A 17,704-nucleotide genomic window follows, 5' to 3' on the forward strand; every position below is an offset into this window, starting at 1 on the left:
TGTTCAGATTGCAGTGATAAATAGATGTGGTTGTGTTTCTTTATTAGGGCTCTGCACAAGCCTTTGTATTTCCACATAATCTCATGATAAAGTTGGATTTCAAATTTTGCTGTAATTTAATGATGAGATACTGGACTACCAGGGCGTGGTTTATTCTCAAATTAAACTTTAGGAGGAAAATTATTTCTCCATCTGAAAAAGAGCAGAGAAAATTTTTTTAATGTAGAAGGATTTTGTTGAAAAAAATGAAAGCATGGGTTTGAAAAAGTGATGTACATTATGTTAATTTTTCACCATGATTTTGTCAGAAATTAGTGCACATCCTGCAGATTGCTGAATGACAGACCCTGATCAAAGTAACAAGCAAAATGAATGTCTTAATTAGAAAAAGGGTTTGCAGGTTTAATTTAGATGGATATATGGAGGATTGATAATCAATTAGAAATAGGAAAATAGAAAAAGAAAAAATGTAATTTACCTGTTACATTAATTGATAATGGGGAAAATTCTATTCATATCCACTAAAGACTATGTACTTACCATATATAATCGCTTACAAGTCAAGTCCAGTGATAGCAAAGATCCTGGTCTGCCAGCACATTATGTGATGGCAGATCTGGGTCTATGCAGTTTGCAGATGGCATAGACTTATAAGCTAGTATAGATGATATGCTGTAGTCTTTTGCTGGTGCCAGTCAATATTGTAGGATATGCCAGTATGTCCATCTACTATAACAACCCTGCTTTGGTCAGAGGTCAGCTGTGTCTAATAGATTAACTACCATCAATATATAAAAGATTAAGTCTGTTAGCTTATTGTTGTTGTTAATAGATTTGTACCTTTCATTGTGGCTATCTCATGTAATGGCTGACCATCAAAGGAATATAGTCTATGGTGAATGTATTAACATGTCATTGTTGGTATAGGGCAGATTGACTGCCTGGATGACTCATGGTTAGTTCCTGGTGCTGCATGATTGTATAGGTGTTAAACGCATATAACACTTACCTGTCATTGTAGCCTTGTAGGTCAGTCAATACAAACCTACCTTCATGTATCTATCATTAATTACTCCTTGTACCTTTGTAAAGCAAATCTTAAGGTTATATACGATCATTAACTCTGATCAGCTGAGTGATCAACAGTTATTTTCCTGTAACATTCCCTTATTGTTTAGAAAAATATTCTTCACAGAAGACCAGATACAAAAATACAGATTCTGAATGGTAAGAAGTTGCCATATTTATGTCTGTATCTTGCTACATCTGTTTTAAAGGCATTCATTTTGATGACAGATTCTGAATGTTAAGAGGCTGCCATGTTAAAAATAGTGTATCAGTACATCTGTTTTAAAGGCTTTCATTTTGGTGGCAGATTCTGAGTGTCGAGAGGCTGCCATGTTAAAAATTCTGTATCACTACATCTGTTTTAAAGGCATTCATTTTGATGGCAGATTCTGAATGTTAAGAGGCTACCATGCTAAAGTCTGTATCTCATAGCATCAGTTTTAAAGGCCTTCTTTGTAAAAACATAAACATCATTATGACTGAATTATGCCTAAAATTGTTAAAATCGAAATCACTCACATAAACAGCATTTTAATTTTGGCAAGTTGTCCTATAACAGTTACAAGTCAATACAGATTATAATAATAAAAATAATAAATTTGAAGGGATTTATTTTAACGACTGCTCCCTAAACACTGCATAATAAAAAAAAGTACAAGATTTATGGGAGCCATGTTAGCTTCAATGCTAGGACATCAAACTCATACTCCAATGATCACGGGTTCAGTACCCATCCAGGCCAGCCCAAATCAGCTGTCTCATTATGTAGCTGGAAAGGCACTTGGCTGCCATTTTTTTAGGCTGATAGCCAGTAATGTGTTGAAAGTGAACTTAACATCAACAAATAGAAAAAACAATCCTGTATGGACCAACTGGACACTGTTTTGGAGATGGAGGGGGGTATCAGAAATCATATGTACTCACTTGTAAGTCCAGCCCATCTGCAAAGTCTGCAAGTCTGCAAACATGGAAGAACCAGATTGATTTGTTGTTGCATAATACATCAGCAGATCTGGTTCTGTGAAGTTTGTAAGGAGTAATCACTAAAGCAAACAAAATAGACCCTGATTTGCCAACACATTATGATGCTGCAGATCAGGGTCTGTGATGATTGCAATTGGATTGCACTTACAAGCGAGCGTCGGGGCAGGTATTTAACAAGTGTTTAACATCTTTATCAAGTTGTTAAGAACAGAATATGTAATTTATGCAGAATATGTATGAATAGATTTTATAGAAAGCATTTGGCTAATAACCAAACTCTGCTTTCGTGGCAAGTTTGTGCATTTCTCTGGAAAATGGGTTTAAGTTTCACAACAGATTTGCAAAGGGGAAGTTTACCCCCACTGATTTTATAAGAATAAAAACTACATTATGTCCTTGTTTTATCTTGATGTTTTAGAGAGAAATTTTCCCATTTCGTTGGAAAGAGGGAACTTGGTTCATTATACCCTATTGATCTATTTTAGAGTGGACTTTTATTTTACCTAAACATGCTTGAAACTTTATGAGATTGAGGTTAAAATTAATTAGGGTGTGCTTACATCTTGTCGACTGGTTCTGATATGGCATGCAATCATTTTGTGCATATCTCAAGATTATTTACAATTTAACTAGATTTGTGTACTCATCGATATTCCTTGCTCTCATAGTAAAGTGACAGAGTTCTTTTGGTGCATAGTGACAATGGACTACTGTCAGGTTATACAGTACAGTCTGACATTTACTTTATGTGACTTTTGCAGCATAAAGATGGCATTTTAAATTTACAGTTTTTTATATATACAATGGTTTCTTTAAAATGTTTACGTTTACTGCAGGTAAGTATATAGTCATAATCGGACAAGATGTGGTTGTGTGTAATAATTCATCCCATTATCTGTGGTGTATGCAAGCAGTGTTATCATTAAAAAGTTGCTGTGTGATATCGTTAAAAAAGTTGCTGTTGGTTTGGAACGATACTTGTATATGTAAGGAGAGATGATGTATTGTGAAACCTGTGTGAAAAATTTGCTGTACTCCATTAATTTTCCCAGTGACAGGCATAATCCTTGCCACGAAATAAGGACTGTTTTTTGAAAGTTTTAATTTTTTCAGGTATAAAATACATTGTATTAAAATCTATGTATGTAGTAATAATGTTCTGTATTTTGAAAGTTACTAGGTGCAAGATTTTGATAGATTTTTCTGTAATTTATCATTTTTAAAGTGAGGAAAATGTCCTTTTAAATACGATTGTGCCAACCAAGGTACTTATGTGGAGGCAAAAGTAAAAATCTGCCTCTAAATACAATTGTGCCAACCAAGGTAGTCACAAGGACAAAGAAGTAAAAATCTGCCTCGGCACATAAATATGACTGATCATTATTGCATTATGGAGATATACGTGTCTTTTCCTGATTGCCTACCTTTTGGATGACTTGGTGAATGTTTTTCTGTGGTAATGTACTTGATTGCAGTTTAAAAGAATGCAGTTTATACACCATACCAGATTATGACCAATTGTTTTAAGGAGTTTGCTTTTTGTCAACCTTGTAGAGGAGGGCTGGTCCAACTTGCTTGAATGGACATCTATGATTTTTAGTTGACTGGAAAAGAGAGGTGTTCACATGAACACTAGAACAACCTATAAATCTTGGACTGAACCACTTATATCTTAACACTGTTTTTAATACCCTTACTTAACACTGTTTAAGTAAGATTAGAGAACCATTCTAAAACAAATCTTATAACTGTACTGTAATTGCTCAGATTTTTTTTAATACACTTTTGTTATTGTTAGTGCAATATGGTTGTAATGGTGGAGAAATCTGATGTGCATGTTTTTAAGATTGTTGCAAGATCAGTCTGATTTGTGGAGATCTGATGGACACAATCATGTATTGTTGCAAGATCAGTCTGATTTGTGGAGATCTGATGGACACAATCATGTATTGTTGCAAGATCAGTCTGATTTGTGGAGATCTGATGGACACAATCATGTATTGTTTCAAGATCAGTGTGATTTGTGGAGATCTGATGGACACAATCATGTATTGTTGCAAGATCAGTCTGATTTGTGCAGATCTGATGGACACAATCATGTATTGTTGCAAGATCAGTCTGATTTGTGGAGATCTGATGGGCACAATCATGTATTGTTGCAAGATCAGTCTGATTTGTGGAGATCTGATGGACACAATCATGTATTGTTGCAAGATCAGTCTGATTTGTGGAGATCTGATGGACACAATCATGTATTGTTGCAAGATCAGTCTGATTTGTGGAGATCTGATGGACACAATCATGTATTGTTGCAAGATCAGTCTGATTTGTGGAGATCTGATGGACACAATCATGTATTGTTGCAAGATCAGTCTGATTTGTGGAGATCTGATGGACACAATCATGTATTGTTGCAAGATCAGTCTGATTTGTGGAGATCTGATGGACACAATCATGTATTGTTAACCTTATGGATCACCAGTTAGATCACAACTTTGAAATTTCTAAAAGGGTCTCACATCACCAGACCAGGTCTATGGGGCATTACCTTAAAATTATTTTCGGTCCTGGTCTTACATTCCTTTATTTAGAAACACACACACACACACACACACACTGACACACACACACAAATATTGTAAAAAAAGAACCACTCATTTACAAACCCCAAGGCATTTTCCATTGCCTGTTTGGTTGCTTGATTTGAAAGTAAAGAAGAAAATAAAGATCTCAGGCCAAAAAATGGTCCACTTTTCTTAAACTCATCACTTGTGTTATTCACTTTGGTGACACATTTTTCCAGGCTTTTGTATGATAAAACACAATTTTTATCTTAGTGAGATTTGGGATTTTTTTATATACAACATGCTCTGTATAGAACATACTTTGCACAAAAAATTAGGAAATTGATCAGATGATTAGAATTGTTATTTCCTATAAAGGCATCTTTTCTTGTTATTTCCTATAAAGGCATCTTTTCTTGTTATTTCCTATAAAGACATCTTTTCTTGTAATTTCCTATAAAGACATCTTTTCTTGTAATTTTAAACTTTGGGTCATAATTTTGGATCCATTCCACCAATAATTTACAAAAATGTTCAGTAACGTTTAACAGTCATAGAATAAGTGTTCAGTTTGTTCTGTTGCCTCTTTACAGAAGGCACACTTATAATTCTGAATTAAGTTAATCTTTTCCAAAAACTGTTTTGTGGCAATATTTCTCTGTAGAAATCTAAACTTAAACCTAATTAGTTTTGTGTCTTTTGCACAAAGTTTAGCCAATACAATGAGTTGGACCATTCATTTGCACCAGTTGCATGCCCTAGTTGCCTGGATCAATTTTCATGTTTGACATCTGTCTTTTGTATCTTCGTTTTTATCAGATCTTGATAAATACATTTTCTCAAAGCTCTTATCCTATGGAGCAAAGGATTCTGGACTATTACCTGGAAAGTATTTCCACTTTCCAAAAAAATGTACTTTTCTTTTTCCACTTCTTTGAGATAAGAGCAAAGTGCTGTATCAGATTTTTAGTTTGTGTTGTTTTATCAAAACTTAATAGAGATCCTTGTGCATCAAAAAGTACAACACCATTTGTTCTCCAGCCAGTGTATGATTTAAAGTTGATAGTTGCTAAATTGAGAATATCATGAGATTAGTGTTCCTAAACAGTCGATGGTTCATTTTTCCATTGAGATAAAGCATAAATAACATCATTCCAAAAATATTTTTAATTGTTTTAGAGATTTCTTTCAATTTGTTTTTTCCTAATTTTAAAAGCAGTATACCTCAAAATTTTCCAAATATTTGTTTGAAAACCAGTTTTTGCCAGAAACCATCTTCATTCATTAAAAGGCAGAAAAGTTTTACATAACATAAATGAGTGCTAGTAAATCGTTTTAAATCCCCATTCCTTAAAGGGGGCTGTGAGAGTATCTGTTTTTACCCTCTTGGTTTTGCCACCCGAAATAAATTTGAAATATAACGTATTCAGCTCATTATCTGTATTCAGGACTTTGTACAGCATCAAAAGATGAACATATTTTGGCAGAATCAAGGATTTTATCAAAGTAATTTTTCCATTAAGGACAAATTTCTTCAGCTCTACGAGCCTAGCAATTTCTTTATTTCCTTCTCATTTATGTCAAATAATTAAGTTGAACAATATCTCCAGACTGACAGAAATCTACTCCCAGTAATCTAAATTGGCAATTGATCAGTTGATATAAATTTTGAGAATTTTTATTTCCAATCAAACTAGCAAAAAAAACGGCAGTGCAGAATGGATGCGTAGGGAGAGTCATTTAAAGTCTACATGATTATGTTAAGGACAAAGGAGCGGATACAATGCATACTTTCCAACATGAGTCCCGGACATTTAACACTAAGCCACTGTTGTTCCTGATTTAGTGATGTAAAAAAATGACAATCTTACGTAGCATCTAAACGTTAAGAGTTTCAACCAAAGATGGATGTCTTTTACTGCCTGTGTAGTCAGTTTTTAAAAGATACTATGCAGATATTGGTTTACCGTCAACAAAATAACTATTGTTAGAATTTTACAGTAATATATTATTATTGAAGTTAGTTATATCAGATGTTGTGATAACATTCTTGCAGTGGCTCATACATAGACTGACAGCATACTGGACTACCAGACCCATTCAGTCAACAAATTACCATCCATAGACTCTGACAGCATACCCGACTACCAGACCCATTCAGTCAACAAATTACCATCCATAGACTCTGACAGCATACTGGACTACCAGACCCATTCAGTCAACAAATTACCATCCATAGACTCTGACAGCATACCCGACTACCAGACCCATTCAGTCAACAAATTACCATCCATAGACTCTGACAGCATACTGGACTACCAGACCCATTCAGTCAACAAATTACCATCCATAGACTCGGACAGCATACCCGACTACCAGACCCATTCAGTCAACAAATTACCATCCATAGACTCTGACAGCATACCCGACTACCAGACCCATTCAGTCAACAAATTACCATCCATAGACTCTGACAGCATACTAGACTTCCAGACACATTCAGTCGACAAATTACCACCCATAGACTCAGCATACTAGAATACCAGACCCATTCAGTCGACAAATTACCATCCATAGACTGTGACAGCATACTAGACTACCAGACCCATTCAGTCGACATTCATTAGATTAAGTTACTTTTAGCTTACAACTAGATTAGTGGAACTAAAGAAATTAGTCAAATATGTTTTTTCTACTATAGCAGGAGTAATGGCATGTTCCTCATTAAATTGAAACCTGGTTCCAAGCTCTATAATTTGTGATTGACTGAAGCAGGTGTTATTACAGGAAAGGTGAAGGATGCAGCTCTACAATACTTCTATGCAAAATAGACTTCTTCTCATGTTGAAAAATGCAGCTGAAAATGTTATTTTTGAGACAAGGATTTTTTTTAAGGCAAATGGTTACTGGTTCCAGAGTATGAGCTAGGATTTTAGGCTTCCTGCCATTAGATTTAAAGCAAACTGGTTTAAACAGTGTAGGGACCATGAAACTTTGCAAAAAATAGAGTGAGTTTGAGTTTTAAAGTTCTAAAAATGGGGACAGGACTTGAAAACCATGGGTCTAATACGCCAACCAGCCCCCTCCCAACCCACCACAAAAAACAAAAAAAAGAGAAAAAATTTCACTCATCTTTCATCGAGAGGCAAAATAAAAGCCAATCAAAACAACTTTTGTACATTGAACAAACCAGCAAAATAAAAATCTATTAGAAACAGATACTGTTGGGATGTAATTAAAGTAACACAAAAAGGTGTTTCCTACCCCTATTTCCAGCAACAAATATCATTCAGGGAAAAAGATGTAATTATGACAATAGCTGTAAAATAATATTTTAGATCACTTATATTTACCATTGTTTCAAGCTAATAATTACCATATATACATTGTAAATCTAGTACAACTGCCAACTGAACAGACAGATCTGCCGTCACGTAACAGGTCTATGCAGTTTGTTAGGAGTAATCAGTAGAACAAACAACGTAGACCCTGACTTGTTGGCACGTTATACAACTGCAGTTCATGTCTATGTTGTTTGCAGTTAGACTCAATTCGAAAGCAAGTATGAACAGTATGAAGAAACACAAGTTCAAACATTTAAGTGGTTTTTTGCTTGAGCAATGTATACTGTATTGGTTGCTTACTTGAGCAATGTATACTGTATTGGTTGCTTACTTGAGCAATGTATACTGTATTGGTTGCTTACCTGAGCAATGTATACTGTATTGGTTGCTTACTTGAGCAATGTATACTGTATTGGTTGCTTACTTGAGCGATGTATACTGTATTGGTTGCTTACCTGAGCAATGTATACTGTATTGGTTGCTTACTTGAGCAATGTATACTGTATTGGTTGCTTATTTTTGTTTTAGATGATCGGGGGCTTTTCAATGAAAACCCAAGTTTTTCCAAGCCCCCCTCTCTTGTAACCAAGGATAATGTGTAGTCTTGCTTATAAGTCAACTGCAGACTGCACAGACCTAGATTTCCTGTTGCATAATGCACTGGCAGATCAGGGTCTTTGCAGTTTGTTATGATTAATCGGTAGAACAAACAACATGGACCCTGATCTCCTGGTGCATTGTGCAATTACAGATTAAGGTCTATGTCATTGGGAGTTGTACTCGACTTGTATGGGAACATACACTGTATCCTATTATGACAGGACCACTTTCATCGTTATGAATCAGCTAAATTGTATTAATTAATCTTGTTGAATTTGCTGTCCATTGCAGTACCATATTATGATAGGTCAGATATGAAAATATGTGGATCTGTTGAAGAGAGAGAACTTAAAACATGGAAATTTCTCAAAAACTGGTCCTGTATTTAAGGTGCATTTTAACTAAGATTTTCATGATTGCATATTGGAGTCAAACTTACAAGTAGTCGGTTTAATGGTGCCTTATGTTTACATGAAGAATGGTATTAGAAATAATATTTAAAAAAAATTAAACTGTAATTAAATGTAACTGTAACATACATTTTTTGGGGTTATTTTTGTTGAATGGAGTATTGGCATTTAGGTTGAAATGTTTAATGTATGGGACCTGATCTTTGTTTCTTTTGAAGTTAGTCAAGCTCATTAAAGTTTCTTTTCTTTTTCTTTTCAGTGAAGGACGAGGCCACCCCCAGCCTGGAAATAGCATCTCCCAGGGTCGATATACCCCTTTGCCTCCTCAGCCAACTGTAGATCCTCAAAGTTATCCCAGTTCAGTATCTGGGCAAGTGGATACCGTACCAGTTTCAACTGTGCCATTAGCAACCCTCAGAGGAAATCTACGAGGATGGGCTACACAGCAGGACCTGTCAGCACTTCGATCCCCAATCACTGTAAACACAACTAATGTGCCCACAAGTACCTACCCTGGACCCCTGTCTCCGGCAAAATCCACACCAGTTCTCAACAAGGAGAATATTTCACCTACTTCACCTCGAGCATACTCAAGTATGCAGCCACAAACATTGATACCTGCCAAATCTAGTCCAGATATTCCAGAGAACCTGACTACATCCCTACAAAGCCCACCTAGTCCCAGCTTCAGTAACATACATCGAAGTCCCTATACCAAACAATATTTTGATTTCAATGTCCAGAAGCAAAGGAAACACCCATTCCAGGGTGCTAGCCACTCTCAATTTGTAAGCACAAGTGGATACACATATAGTGAAACACAAAATGCAGCATCAGTATTCCCTAATGGCAGAAGATCTGTGCCACCACAAATGCCTGCCTCCACTTATCGACAGGAATATTTGTCAGGTTCCTCTGTACCACCACAGTTGCGGGATCAGCAGAAAGCAATGGGGAGTATGTCCACTATGATGCCAATGACAAAAGAAGAGGATGAGCTTGACAAGGAGATTCCTAATATGCAGCCAGCAGGGAAGGAAGACAATCGCCCACTTTATTCTCCCCCAGCTCCCCCAGTCCGAGATATATCCAGTTTAAAATACATTGGGTTTAATCAGAACCATGAAAAGTACCCATCCTGGCCTGTTCCCCATCCAAATCCAGATAGGGAGGGCAATCCTCCACTGGATCCGCAGACAGGCTACCACCCTCAACTTGGACCTGTGCATGAGAAGGAGAGAATGACTTTTGAAGAAAACAAGCCAAGGAATGCCAGTGATCCAGGTTTTAACAAAGAAATGAAGAAGAATTTTTACACCAGAAGGAAACCAACAGCCAAAGATAGTAACAATGACTATGAGAACTTGAAGACTTTGGAGGAGAGGTTTGAGGATTTTTGTAACAATTCCAAGCCTGGTTACCCACCACCGCTGTTTGATCCTGATGGCCACAATATTGGGGATGAAAAATACAATATTCCTTCTCCACCTGAACGAGATGTGTCACAACTTGACCAGAAGATGCTAGCACACAAAATTGCTGCAGTTGTGTCCTCTGGTTATCAGAGCCAAGGTCAAGGTCAGTCTGATTATTATTCCCATTATAATGCAGACTCGAGTTACGCTGCTAATAGAAAACGAGTGGACACTACAACAAGCCCCATACAGAGCCCAGGAGTGTCCAGTCAGTCTGGTCAGCTTCCACAAAATTCCAAAATGGTAGATTCTAGCACAAGCCCTCTGAATAGTCCCTTGTCTGATAGCAAAGCTGTACTAGGAGATGTGAAGTATTCCAGGGGTACATTTCAACCATCGGGTAATAAATCACGCGGAGTGATAATTCGCCAGACACCTTACTATAACACAGGCACTCAGACAGAAGATTCGTTCTCCAAGACAGGGAAGGACGGCATGGGCTTCAGCTCATCTGATCCACCAAGATTCACCGAAAAATCAGTTCAGGCACATATGTCCTATTCTTCTGTTAGTTCTGATTGTGAAGGAACAAGCCGATATTCAGATGAAGAAAGCAGGAGTAAACACCAGGAATTTCCTTTGGATTCTTATAGGGAACATTCCAAGTCTGCCGACCATCGTAACTCTACAACAGACTCGGGCATTATGTCCATTAATAGTGATATAGTAGGTGCACCACTTCTTAGAAAGCTGTCAGAGGAATTCCGTGGTGGCAAGTTGCATTCAGTTCCTTCAAACTTTGATGACTTACGTAGCCCACGGCCAGAGTCTTTGTACGGTAGCCTTCATGGGGCAGAGTCATACAGTAGTGTTGTTATTCATCCATATGAAAATCCAATGCCGTTTGGTCGAGATGACTATGGCTCTAATGTGGGGTCAAAATCAGATTCGTTGAGTGGCGAGAACACACCTGTTAAGTCCGTGTCTTCCATGGACCTTCGTAATCCACCTGCAACAAAGTCTGCACGTTATAGCGTAGATGGATCTTATGCCAGGCAGAGCCTTGGTGTGTCTTTTATGCCACACCGCAGTCTTCCAGATAGCCAATACATGTCGGAATCAAGCCTTAATTCTCCATACAGATCAAAGGAATACAGTCAGAGTATGCTTCATTTGAACAAAAGGTCATCAGGTTCATATCAGGCTCATTCTTTTCATTTTCCGTCAGATTCATCTTTGCAGCCAAGGACTTCTTCAGAGGCTGGTCCCTCTCGGAGTCTTAAATCTAGTTCTGATTCAAGCTCTGGTAGATCTTTGTCACGACTTGGCTCAGATTCTGTGTTTTCAGAGAAGACACCAGGTCCTGATGAACCTAAAGATCCAACAGCCATTGATAGCTCCAAGCCTATTACCTCACCAGGCAGTCGAGGACCTCTGAAATATCCATATAGTTCTTTGGATGAAATTGAGAGGCCATCTTCAACCTTGAACTTCCACCAGAGGACAGAAAGTGATGTGTCTGCCACATCAAATGATTTTCCAACTGGATCCCATGCACGTTCTGTTTCTTATACAGATTATATGCCCATGTATGGGTACACCAGTCAGAGCCAGGCTGATGCAAATAGACTAGCGCAAATTCAGGAGGAATCGTCTGAGAGCAGATGGCAAGCTGCTGTGGATAAATCACGATCAATGTTAGACCGAAATTATATGAACATGGACCATGGGAGTTCTAGGGAACCAGTTCAGTCAGAGAAAGTTACTGATAGCTCTGAGGCAGTAACATCAAGTGAGGGTGTCCAGAAACCAGAGTTCAAAAGGCAGCAATCAGCTCATTTTAAGTTTTTAAATACAGATAGTAGCAATAAGGCATCCGATTCAAGCTCAAGCATAGAAATGCGTGAGCCTCGGACAGATTCCAGTGAAGATAGTAACAGGACTTCAGATGATTTGAAAAGGATGCAGCAAAAAGCGGTTCTAAATTTTATGGAAATAAAATTAAAAGAAAAAGGTCAAAATCTTGGTGATGATGTTAAACCAGATAGTAAATCAGAGTCGTCACTGTCGGAGCAAGAAAGCAGCTCCGTGCAGCCAATAATTGACTTCAGCAAGTACAATTATACTCGAGATCAAAGAAATGAAAGTTTACGCAGGTCAAGGTCAATATCGTCAAATTCTTCACGTGATTCTGCAGATTATGTTGAAATGAAGAGACCAGAAAGATTGTATGCTCAAACTGAGTGGAGCCGAATTCGTTTACAGACTGGCAGGCCATCTTCTATTGGTTCTGATGCTAGCGGTAGCATGGATACGTACATGATTTCCCCACTGTCGCCACTTCCACCATCTCCATTAAAAGGGGAACCTAGCAAGAGTGGTGACCCAGTCAGGGATCAGGTAAGAATGAATTATGTCCCATTTTTTAAACTCTAGTAGACGTTCTTGTATGGATGGATGCATGCATGCATGTTTGTAAGTCTTCTCAAGTGAAATGAATCGTACAAAAAAGAAATGGGGGCAGCAGCACACTTTATTGCATATTGAATACCTTGTAATATTACTATTTTGTCTGAGTTTATGACTCAACCTGGTTCTGAATATTTGGAATATGATGTTATTGGAATAGATGTTATACCATACTTTATTTGGAATATGATGTTATACCATACTTGATTGGAATAGGATGTTATACCATACTTGATTGGGATATGATGTTATACCATACTTGATTGGAATATGATGTTATACCATACTTTATTTGGAATATGATGTTATACCATACTTGATTGGAATAGGATGTTATACCATACTTTATTGGGAATATGTAATGCCATACCTGATTTGGAATATGTTATACCATATTTGATTTCCAATATTATACCCTACTTGAGTTTAGAATTTTTTATAACTATACTTGATGTTGAACCTAAAATGACCTTGTTTGAGTCTAAAACAACCTTGTTTAACCTAAAATGACTTTGTCTGAGACTGAAATGACATTGAGCATAAAACAACCTTGTAGAGTCAAAAATAACTTTGTCATAGCTTTAAACAACCTTGTTAATAAAAAATGATTATACATGTAATGGGGATAGTTTTTTAAAGTATGCTAGTTTACACATTACATTGTTTAGAAGCCCTCAATCCTTCAGTGACAATGGGCCGCTGGTGACTGAATGCTCTAAGGAATATCAGTTAGTCCTCTTCATTCCATCTGTGACATAAGGCCGCTCTAAGGTTGTTATGTTCATCCCACCTTGGACATGAGGCTACACTAATGTGCTTGCCTTTAGTGATCACTTCACAGATCACTCAAGAGTTAGAATTTCTGCTAAGCCATCATCGCCATATATTGGAAAACTTGCCATTAGCTTCCTGTGGGTTGGTGGTTCTTTTTCCTATGTTCTCTTCCACCAAATATATTGGCTGCCAGTATAAAAATGCGGCATTAAACCTCACAGACCTAAACCAACCTTTAGTGACAGTACGTTATTCTTATCAGCATTTAAAGTAGACTTGGATGACTTCTCAGAAGATGTAGATTGTCACATTATTGGACACCATAATTACTGTTGTGAGCATTATTGGACACCATAATTACTGTTGTGAACATTTTTGGATACCATAATTACTGTTGTGAACTTTTTTGGACACCATAATTACTGTTGTGAACTTTTTTGGACACCATAATAGTTGTTGTAAACACTTTTTGACACCATAATTATTGTTGTGGACATGTTTGGACACCACAGATATTGTTGTGGACAATTTTAGACACCAAAATTATTGCTGTGAACCCCTTTGGACACCATAATTGTTGTTGTGAACACTTTTGGACACCATTATTGTTGTTGTGGACAATTTTAGACACTGTAATTATTGTTGTGAATGCTTTTGGACACCAAAATTATTGTTGTAGACATTTATGGATGCCATAATTATTGGTGTGAACATTTCTTATTGTATATTTTATTGCTAGTCAGTACTGGAATGATGAATATTACATTTTGTCTGTGTCTGGAATATTTGCTGCTTAGCAACGCTAGGAATAATAACTTACGGTGGATAGTTCCACCACTTTTCCAGAGAGGGGAGAAATAAAATGATTTAATGGAGATGTGTAGGTACAGTCCGATTAACTTAGAGTGTGTTCTGCTCACCTTTACTTTTCTCTGTCTACTGAAATTTTAGCAACTGATCGGAATAAACATTGCATTTTGTTTTGGGGGTGTTATTATTAGGAATCATATTTTCCAAAAAAAAGTTTTGCACTTTAATAAATATGAAGGCTGTAATTTGAATTGCGAATCAAAAGGTGAGTAGACTGTGACCGTAGATTGGTGCCTATCTGATCTCGACAATAGACTGTGACCTTATCTTGGTGCCTATCTGATCTCGACAATAGACTATGACCTTATATTGGTGCCTATCTAATCTCGACAATAGAATATGACCTTATATTGGTGCCTATCTAATCTCGACAATAGACTATGACCTTATATTGGTGCCTATCTAATCTCGACAATAGACTGTGACCTTATATTAGTGCCTATCTAATCTCGACAGCTATACTTGAATCTGAATGTAAATAGACGTGCAAAAATTACTTGCCTTTAGTTTAATTTTTTAGTTATTCGAGAAATTAGATTAAAAATCAGCAATTTTTGGATCTAGAGCAGTGGTTCCCAAACTTTTTCCGGCCACCGCCTCCTTGATTAACCTTAGCACCCCCTACCATACATTTTAAGAAGCATTAGCACCACCACCCCTCAGTAATCCCACCGCCTCTCAGGGGGTGGTACCACCCACTTTGAGAACCACTGTTCTAAATTGAACCCTGTTTGATTAAATGATAAAACATTATTTGTTCAAAATTAAATTCTTCGTACAACTTTCGATGTTGAAGAAAATGCATAGCGTTAAAATGTCTTGCTTTATATTTTCTCTCTGTAAATTTGTTCCATTTACAAAAAGGAAGGGTTTAAATTTGTTCTTAATTCATAATTTAACCTTTAACCTTTTGCACATAGTAAACATGATTAAGATGTGTAAATTGAAGAATTTATTTTAAACAATTTTCTTTGGAAAGATTTCAGGCCCAGGGCTTTTTGCCGCAACCACATCGCAGCAGCTGATGAGGTGAGTCAATTATTTTTGTCTACCTATTTCCTTGTTGTATATATATTATCTAGTGAACATTAGTCACAGTCTTTATTTACCATATCATTTACTGTCTTGCATTACTGGAAGGTTTAAACAAGCTTACAAAGAATAAGGTTGGAGGAGTTGTTTCCCTTACTCCAAAAAGGAAATACCTGTAAGACTAAATTGGGTACCAACTGGCTGTGAAGCAAACTCAGTACAATTAATTGAACTATTTTTCACCAACCATTAAAGTTTTATTCTGCATGTTATAATTTTCAGATTGAAGAATACACTGACAAGTTGAACAGTATCTTCAGTCCAAAGATGTAGATAAACTTTTAGAATGTTTGTTAATGAATTGTGATTCTAGTCTGTTTAACAACTTGTGAATATTGAACACGGAATTATCTTTCAGTGAAATTTGTCATCTAGTAAAAACAGCAATGAATATAACAAAAAATTAACCATACAGTGATTTGATAGACTGTTTTTTATTAATATAAATTACATATATTAATAAAATATCATTTGGTACCAGACTAAAATTATTTGGTTGATTTTGGTTTTTTTAATTAATTTATATGTATATTTAATATAAAAACATTTGGTACTAGGCTAAAATTAATTGGTAGACTGTTGTTTTATTAATATAAATTAATATGTATTAATAGAAAAACATTTGGTACCAAACTTTTTTAAATTGCAAAACAAAGTTTTGACAGTTCAATTCTTTTTGTGGCTATGAATTGAATCTACTTTCCGTATTTTAAGTTAGAGACATTTGGCTATGAATTGAATCTACTTTCCGTATTTTAAGTTAAAGACATTTGGCTATGAATTGAATCTACTTTCCGTATTTTAAGTTAAAGACATTTGGCTATGAATTGAATCTACTTTCCGTATTTTAAGTTAGAGACATTTGGCTATGAATTGAATCTACTTTCCGTATTTTAAGTTAGAGACATTTGGCTATGAATTGAATCTACTTTCCGTATTTTAAGTTAGAGACATTTGGCTATGAATTGAATCTACTTTCCGTATTTTAAGTTAGAGACATTTGGCTATGAATTGAATCTACTTTCCGTATTTTAAGTTAAAGACATTCAGGTGTATTTTGCCTTTTACTTAATTGTACTGTTATTTGACATAATTTAAACAAATTATGGAATTCAGAAATTCAGAATCCATGCTAGTACCTCCAGCTAAAGTACATTTATTTTTCACAGGCGGAGATACAGGTTTTCATTTTCAAGGTAAATTTGAATGTGATGGAATTTTTAGTGTTGTCAACTAACTTAAATAGCTGCCAGTTCGCCTCACTAACTTTAGTTTTACATTTTCACTTTTTTTTTTGTCCCCATTTCTATGCATTTAACATGCCCTATTCTTGGGAATTCTAAATGGAATAATAATGGTTGTTGTTCATAATGTCTTGTATGTAGTGAGGTATAAATTACCTGTTTTTATTTCTTTCTATTAAATGATGTTTAATTCTGTTTATTTTAAAAATGCATTTTTGGTTGTTTTTCTTATGGTCTGTTACTGTATACAGCAATAAGGGAGTACCGTATGTATTCGCTTATAAGTCAAGTCAAATTGCAAACAACAAAGATCCTGACCTACCATATCATAATGTGCCAGCAGATTATGGTATGTGTTATTTGTTCTACTGATTACACCGAACAAACGACACGGAACCAGATGTACCAGTGCATTATGCGATGGCAGATCTGCATATATGTAGTTTGTGTGTTATAAGCGAGTGACGATGGTGGTGAATGACCAACACCATTTGTTACAAGAAGATTGGTTTTTAAGCTGGTTTTGCTTCTTTGTGGTTCCATAACATAGTATTAGTTACTAATGAATTGGGAAGTAGTCAAAGACATGAGGAAGAATCATTAGGGAAAGAAAAAAAACAACATAGAACCTGATCTGCCAGAACATTATGTAATGGCAGAACAAGGTTTTTGTTACTAAATTTTGGCAGACTTTTATTTTTAAAAATATTAGTCTAATGACTCTGCCAACCACTCGTACTCAGCTTTGCAAACTATTGTATATGGAGGAATCTACACTCCTATTAAAAAAAAAGTCTTTCAGAGCCTACTGTTTTTGGTTCTGTGGCCCAGAGAACATGTTTGCCTGTTGACAGTCATCATCACTGGCCC

The 17,704-nt window shown here is 36.2% G+C and overlaps 1 protein-coding gene across 4 annotated transcripts in view; it reads left to right on the forward strand.

Annotated features, from left to right (window-relative positions):
- The window catches only part of LOC149800250 (uncharacterized), a 343,724-nt gene that overhangs the window by 202,861 nt on the left and 123,159 nt on the right, over nt 1-17,704 (forward strand). For 3 of the 4 annotated variants that reach the window (XM_089959830.1, XM_089959833.1, XM_089959832.1), the window contains 3 exons: nt 9,230-12,785; nt 15,478-15,527; nt 16,760-16,786. In XM_089959830.1, coding sequence (XP_089815956.1) covers nt 9,230-12,785; nt 15,478-15,527; nt 16,760-16,786 — 3,633 coding nt within the window. The remainder of the gene's footprint in view (nt 1-9,229; nt 12,786-15,477; nt 15,528-16,759; nt 16,787-17,704) is intronic. The other variant, XM_089959831.1, reaches the window with a different exon arrangement.

The sequence above is a fragment of the Sinohyriopsis cumingii genome, chromosome 5 (genome assembly GCF_028554795.1).
Source record: "Sinohyriopsis cumingii isolate HCF-2022 chromosome 5, ASM2855479v2, whole genome shotgun sequence".
NCBI lineage: Eukaryota > Metazoa > Mollusca > Bivalvia > Unionida > Unionidae > Sinohyriopsis > Sinohyriopsis cumingii.